We start from the raw sequence: 7,648 nt of genomic DNA on the forward strand, positions 1-7,648 counted from the left end.
ATTAGAAGTAATAAATGACAAGTTTTATTCATAAATAAATCTATTGTGTATATTATAATACATCATCATTTACTAGGCAACTTTATTCTATATTTCTCTCCCTAATATTTTACGTTTAGCATATTTTTTCAATAAAATACTCTTACTTCACTTCTATAATGTCAATCCTAAATAAAAATCGCGTTGAATTGTGCTTTTTGTTTCAATATAAACATTTTACTGCTCGAGATACAAGGCACTATACTTTCACTTTCGCGGGAAATATATTTAATTCATACATTAACTGTAACATCCGTGTCAGAAGTCGTATATTACGATAAGAAAATAAAATGGGGGAAGTTTAGTTAAGATAAAATAAATCAGAGATAATATTAATGTACACCAATATAAATATATAGAAATTAAATTTGTTTTATTATATCGTGTACTAAAGATCATAAATTATGTAGTATTACGTTATAAAATTCGCTACCTGCGTTACCTCTCGTATTGGTTTTGTTTATATGCTTCATATTTACATTTTTAGCAGTTTATTCAATGCAGTGTATATTTGCGTTTACGCACACATAATTTTTATTAAATACATAAACTATACATCCATGTAACAGCGATTTATCATTAGATTTAGTGCGTTACAGATACGTGACACTGGTAGTAACCGGTATTAAGGCAATCACACTTCTACGTGTACATTTTTACGTATCTTAATACTTTCGAATATTTTAAAACAGACGTAATGGATATTCAAAAGCTGACCAGTGGTAAATTATATTAAAAGTTTCTTAATTTAATCGTATTTTTAATTTCTATATATTTTTGTTTTAGCTACAATAAATTTTGATCAATCTGAAATAGATGAAAAAATTAATTCTATACATTCTAAAGTTAATGAATTGGGAAAGGATACTAAAACTTCTTGGTTACTGAAGGCAATAGGCTTCTTAGACTTAACAACTTTGGGAAGTGATGATACACCTGCCAGAGTTGAAGCTTTATGTGCAAAAGTAATATTTATTTTTACATTGAAAACCTTGATACTTAATACATTTTTAGAAATATTGATTTTTCTACATTTCTACATAATTACAGGCAGTAAATCCTGTTAAATTGTCAAATTTTTCAAACTTGCATACTGCATCTGTAGCTGTATATCCTTTGAGACTACCAGATGTAATATCTGCATTGAAAAAATTTGATAAAGAACATAAAATTTCCAGAGCTACTGGTAAGTAATGAAGCTTTGTTTTAAGTTTATTTAAATTAGAAGGTAGTAAAGTATATTATTATCATTGAAACAGTGGGTGGAGGGTTTCCCTCTGGGCAATATCCATTGGAAACACGTCTTCGCGAAGTAGAAATAGGTGTTGAGCTAGGAGCTGATGAGATTGATATTGTTATTAATCGACCATTAGCTCTAATGCACCAATGGAAAGAGTTATACGAAGAATTGAAATCATTTCGTATTGCTTGTGGCAATAAAGTATGTTTAAAAGTCATACTTGCCACAGGAGAACTAGGTAATTTAGAAAATGTATATAAAGCATCTGTAGTAGCAATGTTGGCTGGAGCAGACTTTATCAAAACATCTACTGGAAAAGAAGCAATAAATGCTACTTTGCCAGTTGGGATTGTTATGTGTCGTGCAATCAGAGATTATTATGAATTTACCAAAAGAAAGGTATACACCTTTATCTCAAAAACAAAATACATTATTATATTTTTCATACACTTTTTATTAAACTATACTCTATTTAGGTTGGTTTAAAACCTGCTGGTGGTATTAAGGTTTCACAAGAGGCTTTAGAATGGATGATGTTAGCTCAAATGGAATTAGGGGATGAATGGATGACTAAAGATTTATTTAGAATTGGAGCATCTAGTTTACTGGACAACATTGTTGAAACAATACAGTTGAACTAATATCTAAATTTTTTCATTCTTTCATATGATTAAACTTTTTAAACAATTATTGTATTTTTATATTGCTTTTATGTACATTTAATAAAACACTTTCCTGTTATTATATATCTCTTATATTTCCCTTTAAAAATTAATTCTTATAGATAAAGGCATTAAAAGAAAAAATATTAATAGTAGTCATGTTTTAATAGTAATCTAATTAGGGTAACAACACTTATCATAATTACAATTTGTAATGATTTATGCAGGAAACAAAATTAAAGTTCACGTATTCTAAAAATATAAAACTTTTAAACTAATTTATAGTAATACAAACCATTTACAACATTTACATTAACAGATTAATAACACTTGTCCGCCATTTTGGCTACAGTGGCGTTGCGGATGGTTTCCTGATGTGTACAGAAATACAGCGTGGACGTGCCTTTTCCGTTTAGAAAATCGAGATGGTAAGTCGGGCATTTGTAATCAATATAAAATCCGTGTACATCGGTTGTGTAGTATGTTATATCGTTTAATATTCCATTAAAACGTGAACTTAAGAAATTAAAGTGAATATTTATATATATATGGTCTACTAAATCCATTTTCTTCTTATGAAGTGAGAAATACGGTTAGGTTGTGCGCGTAGGGGTTACTTTTTTATATCGAATATGTATGAATACTTGGACTAAATATTCGTTATCGCAGTTTGTTCGTAGGAATAAGTTTTTAATGTGATATAGTTTGTAATTATAGTTGTAACGAAATACAATATAAACGTAAATGGTAATCTAACCTTAAAGTACAGTACGACAACAGACCGTATTAAGTGATATATTTGACACAAAAGTGTTCATCGAATTTCTCATTAACATCGAATATGTGAAATTCGGTTTTAGGCTCGTGGACCGAAAAAGCATTTGAAGCGTCTTAACGCACCTAAAGCATGGATGTTAGATAAATTGGGGGGTGTGTATGCCCCACGTCCGTCTACGGGTCCTCACAAACTGCGGGAATCTCTTCCTCTTGTTATCTTCCTTCGCAACAGATTGAAGTATGCATTGACAAACTGTGAAGTAACGAAAATTGTGATGCAACGTTTGATCAAAGTTGATGGCAAGGTTCGAACTGATCCCAACTACCCTGCTGGCTTCATGGGTAAGTTCATAAGATAGGTTAGTTTCTAATTTTAAAAGGCCATATCGAAGCTATAATATTTTTTAAATAAAATATTAAAGTCAAACATTGGCCAATAGTAAAAAAAAGCTCTTTATTTTGGTCACAGATTAAGTAAAATACTCCTTCTGTATTACCCAAGAAGTGCACACTTTATATATCATTTAGAAAAATATTTTTGAAACATATAAAAAATGCAGTTATTTTCCTTTCAGATGTCATTACCATTAATAAGACTGGTGAATATTTCCGTCTGATTTATGATGTTAAGGGCCGCTTTACCACACACAGAATTACTGCTGAAGAAGCTAAGGTAATTTATCACTAATATAGAATAGAAAGTGAACAGGTTATATACTCTTGATTTAGTTAATTATTAAGTAATTAAACATTTTCTGTTACAGTACAAATTATGTAAAGTAAAGCGTGTTCAGACTGGACCAAAAGGCATTCCATTTTTGGTAACACACGATGGAAGAACTATTCGTTATCCAGATCCTCTAATCAAAGTAAACGACACTATTCATTTGGACATAGCAACAAGCAAAATCTTGGATTCTATTAGATTTGATTCAGGTACAATATTTTTATTTATATGTGCGTTGGCTGCATTTATGTGAGATATATTTATTAATTTTTATTTTATAGGTAATCTCTGTATGATTACTGGTGGAAGAAATTTAGGGCGTGTGGGCACAGTCGTTAGCCGCGAGCGTCATCCTGGATCTTTTGATATTTGCCACATTAAAGACTCACAGGGACATACTTTTGCTACAAGGTATTTCGCATTTCTATGTTTTATTTACATTACCTTTTTACATTTGTTTTCGATTTCAAGTTTTTACAGAACAATAAAAGGTTGAATTTATTTTTATGGTGGCCACTTCGAAGCTACGGTATATCGTAATAAATATTGTAGTCAAAAGATGGCCAAAATGAAATCCCTTCATATTGGTCACTGATTGCTCTCACATAGACTTTTCAGTACTACCCATGTAGGAAACAGCATAAATTAGAGTATTTTCTACGTTTGGCTGAATGCTTCGACTGTTATAATAAATCATTCGTTTAGGTTGAACAACGTATTTATCATCGGCAAGGGTACAAAGCCATACATTAGCTTACCAAGGGACAAGGGTGTTAAGCTTTCAATTGCCGAAGAGCGCGACAAGAGGTTAGCAGCGAAAGGTGTGAATTAATGTACATTTTCAAGAAAACATTCAATAAACCGAGAATTTCTTGGTGAATAAAGATGTTCTTCACCTTAACCCCCCGTAGATTAATTACCCCTACGTGGTACTTTATCGTAATTATTTTTAAAATATGATTTTTAATGCCGTCTTACTATTAAAAGTATCGAGAACATTTTGGCTGTTAAAAATACATTTTAAATATTGTAATATAAAATCATTTAATTGGTTAAAGCGTATTGTGCTGATTCGCTTGAAGGATGAAAAAATGTAAAGACAAAAGACAAAATTGTTTCAAATCACTTTGATGGCAGCCATACTTCGGTATTCAATTCCAATATTTTTCTTAAGATAGCGTTACATTGTTCATCTCTATATTTCTCATTTTTCTTGTGCACTTCTTTGGCAGCTTTAAAGTATCTGTAAAGAATGATTAATATCATGTATGGTTTCTCAATTTCTTTTTTTTTATTAATTAAATTCATCAGCAGACTATTACTTTTGTATAGAAACAACTGTATTTCTTGTTTCTTTCTCCAAGGCTCTTGTAGTCTCTGACAAAGGTGACATATAATCAATGGTATTCTCAGGTTTTATTCGAGTCAGTGGATAAATGCGGACCCATCCTCCTTCCCTAGCGCAAGGTGTGCTCCAGTCTTTACCATTGTCCCACACCGATGCTTTAACATGGTTTTCAGGGTTGTTCCCCCGAAAACCACGCGGAATGTACTTATCCACTAACAGAGGATTGTAACGAGACCACGTACTCGAAGAGTCATTGGTGGTTGATTGTCTGAGCTGATGATTAAAAATATTTCTACAGGCACAGAGTCTACACCTTTACTGCTAATTGTTCAATGTTCTACTTGAAATATGTACATTAGGCCGAAGTTCCGTGCATATGTTTAAAAAACCATCAGTTTCCCGACAAGTTCTCGACTTCTTCTTCGTGGCTCGACTCGTGCAAAACTTGGAAGACGTTTCGACCTGATCGTCCACGGTGCTCGTCGACCATATCGTAAATAGGGAGAGTCCAGTGTTGCATACTGGAAGACCTAGTAAATCGAATAAGTCATGCAGCAGAGGTTTCTTTACTTCAGAGTCGATCTCACAGTCGTTACTTAAAGCTGGGCTAAGATTGACCTATTTAAATGTCAATTTTCGCGCGTTAGCACCGGTTATCTCGTTCAAGTAAGTGAAAATATTCATCTGTTCACCTCTAGTAGCCATGGTTTTAAATTTTTGTCGATCAACACGTCGAATCCAAAGAATTCGAAGCAATTGGAGGATCTAGGTATGCTCGCGGCTTGACTTAATATCGTTAGACTCACTAAACAGGCTATCCTCTGCCACAGAAACCAATCGTTGTATCCAGCTTGTTCGAAGTATCTCCTCAATTGTCTGAAAGTCCATTTGCATCCTGTAAAAATTCCAATTCTACAACTACTTTCGATAGAATCCAAGAGAATTGAACTTGTTCGGAAATGGTTTCATACCAGAACCGACGCGTTCCTTTTTCTCCGAATATCCTGGGCCCCATTTGTTCAAAGAAAAATTCGTGAGATGTCGAAAAGGGTCGTTCAAGTGCTCCAATGAAAATTTCTCCGTGGCGAAACGTGCCAATCCTTCTTTGTACAAGTATATCGTTAGTGGACGATAGGAGGGTACGCATACGTACAATCGTAGATCGAATTTGTATCCCCCTATCAAAAGAGGATTTTCGATGTATCGTTGAACTATTGCCGCATTGTCGTACGTGAGGTCGCTTAATTTCTGTAAACGTACAATTACTGTAAAGGACGATCGAACGGTGACTGCTTTAAAAATTCCTTACACGAAACAGAAAAATCCCTTTTCCTTGACTTTGTCCAACTGGCTTACAGATCCAAACTCTGTCTGGTTCGCAACGGCTGCATTCTTCAGCTAGTTTCGTATACTCCGATGGCATGTTGTATCCTGTAGGACTAACACGATGTATTTTTCACAATGGTCTAACGACAGGTACGTGATTTTCTTTTCTTTTTTTCGCCCCCTTTTTATCCTAGATTGTGTACCTGAAGTCGTATATCGAACCGTGCATCTTCTTCATGCACCTCAGGTGGCGGATAAGATTGTCTTTTCTGCAGATCGAGCTTCCTTTTGGAATTCTATTGATGAACTGAAATTCGTGGAAATGATAATCGAAGAAGAAATTTAAGTACGAGAATTGGCTCTGTTATTACCTGCCATGGGAGTAATAGCTTGTAATGGGGTAAGGGGAAACCACCGGACCGCCACCATAAATTCCATCGATCTTTGAATACATTATTTTCACCGGTGTAATCTCTCCAGCCGCGTTCCGTACAAACCTGCGAATACGTAAGAGAATGGCGATTTAACGTTCTGACTTCTGAATGAATGAAACGTGTGGGAGGGAGCACCGATTAACTTTGAATATTACGCATTCCAGAAATTCGGGAACTTTTGAACGGTGTGCACGCGAGAATAGCAGAGAGAACGCCCTTGATTTATTTGTCGTGTTATTAGAACATTAGGAATTGTCCGCTTTTCATATCAAAAGCGAGCCAAGGTCTCTAATTACAATTTAATTCGAGTATATCCTCTTTCGCCGTTACACTAGCCTACTTTTATCATTCTTTTCTTACTTCATCATCGATTCCCCGTGGAAGGTCATCGACCACATTAGCGCCCTGTTTTGAATTTATTTCGTCTCGTTACAGTAGCCTGGTCCCTTTACCCAGAATAATTAACGGAATCATTTTTTACGCAATCGATTAGCTAACGGAAAAGTTTCTATCGGATAATGATCGAGTTACCGTTCTTTTATCGGGGAAAATCGAACCGTAAGCGGTGAAACAAGAAAGAGATGGGAAAGACATTTATTATCACATGTCGCGCTTACTTAATAGCCGCGTTTCTAAAAGTGGTGCACGCAAAAGCGCGTCGCATCCCGTTTCACTCTGCAGGTATGTACGTGCATATGCACACTGTGTATGTACCTTGAAAAGTATTCAGTTCAAGGGTACAGCTAAGTTTGTAACAGTGCCGAACAAATTCCGAGCGACATAAAAGCGTGACGGGACCCACCCGGTGGTTACATGTATCCATTGTTATACTTTACAGTCGAATTCCTCCCACATACACACACATACACACACGATCATGACGCAGACTTTGTTGGAACGCGCGTTGTTCGATTTTCACCCTTTCAATGGAAAGTCTATCTAGCAACATTTTTATAGAGCTTACGGTTTTCTAAAGGTGACAATCGAGTAGTTAAAATGTCGTTTGAATAATCGATACCTGTACGAGAAGATGCGGTCCTGTACCATTGTCGTTAAGTCTGAACACAAAGGGACCGTCCAAGTATTTCACTGCCA

General features: G+C 34.9%; 3 protein-coding genes across 3 annotated transcripts in view; 2 read left to right on the plus strand and 1 right to left on the minus strand.

The window, feature by feature from the left end:
- Positions 1-736: 736 nt before the first annotated feature.
- On the plus strand, positions 737-1,920 carry LOC108571767 (deoxyribose-phosphate aldolase). Its single transcript, XM_017933899.1, has 5 exons — positions 737-761; positions 826-1,004; positions 1,090-1,225; positions 1,299-1,678; positions 1,756-1,920. The coding sequence occupies exons 1-5, from the start codon at positions 737-739 to the stop codon at positions 1,918-1,920; spliced, it is 885 nt and encodes a 294-aa protein (XP_017789388.1).
- Positions 1,921-2,299: 379 nt separating this feature from the next.
- LOC108572601 (40S ribosomal protein S4) lies at positions 2,300-4,277 on the plus strand. Its single transcript, XM_017934862.1, has 6 exons — positions 2,300-2,369; positions 2,802-3,060; positions 3,294-3,391; positions 3,483-3,654; positions 3,727-3,856; positions 4,151-4,277. The coding sequence occupies exons 1-6, from the start codon at positions 2,367-2,369 to the stop codon at positions 4,275-4,277; spliced, it is 789 nt and encodes a 262-aa protein (XP_017790351.1). The 5' UTR covers positions 2,300-2,366.
- Positions 4,278-4,567: 290 nt separating this feature from the next.
- Positions 4,568-7,648, minus strand: part of LOC108571775 (probable tubulin polyglutamylase TTLL2) — a 4,421-nt gene continuing 1,340 nt past the window's right edge. The window contains exons 2-10 of the mRNA XM_017933911.1: positions 7,572-7,642; positions 6,491-6,616; positions 6,323-6,426; positions 6,103-6,232; positions 5,765-6,041; positions 5,486-5,688; positions 5,148-5,411; positions 4,768-5,066; positions 4,568-4,688 (exon numbers count right to left, since the gene is read on the minus strand). Of these exons, the coding sequence (XP_017789400.1) occupies positions 4,568-4,688; positions 4,768-5,066; positions 5,148-5,411; positions 5,486-5,688; positions 5,765-6,041; positions 6,103-6,232; positions 6,323-6,426; positions 6,491-6,616; positions 7,572-7,642 (1,595 nt within the window). The remainder of the gene's footprint in view (positions 4,689-4,767; positions 5,067-5,147; positions 5,412-5,485; positions 5,689-5,764; positions 6,042-6,102; positions 6,233-6,322; positions 6,427-6,490; positions 6,617-7,571; positions 7,643-7,648) is intronic.

The sequence above is a fragment of the Habropoda laboriosa genome, unplaced genomic scaffold, assembly GCF_001263275.1.
Source record: "Habropoda laboriosa isolate 0110345459 unplaced genomic scaffold, ASM126327v1 scaffold34, whole genome shotgun sequence".
Classification (NCBI taxonomy): Eukaryota; Metazoa; Arthropoda; class Insecta; order Hymenoptera; family Apidae; genus Habropoda; species Habropoda laboriosa.

What these genes read in the sequence shown, in the direction of transcription:
- LOC108571767 (XM_017933899.1), top strand. Translation starts at nt 737, where the DNA reads ATGGATATTCAAAAGCTGACCAGTG. An exon ending in TTGAAGCTTTATGTGCAAAA is followed by an intron (nt 1,005 to 1,089) that starts GTAATATTTATT and finishes ACATAATTACAG; the next exon opens with GCAGTAAATCCTGTTAAATT. An exon ending in TAAAATTTCCAGAGCTACTG is followed by an intron (nt 1,226 to 1,298) that starts GTAAGTAATGAA and finishes TCATTGAAACAG; the next exon opens with TGGGTGGAGGGTTTCCCTCT.
- LOC108572601 (XM_017934862.1), top strand. An exon ending in TTACTGCTGAAGAAGCTAAG is followed by an intron (nt 3,392 to 3,482) that starts GTAATTTATCAC and finishes TTTCTGTTACAG; the next exon opens with TACAAATTATGTAAAGTAAA. An exon ending in GGACATACTTTTGCTACAAG is followed by an intron (nt 3,857 to 4,150) that starts GTATTTCGCATT and finishes TCATTCGTTTAG; the next exon opens with GTTGAACAACGTATTTATCA.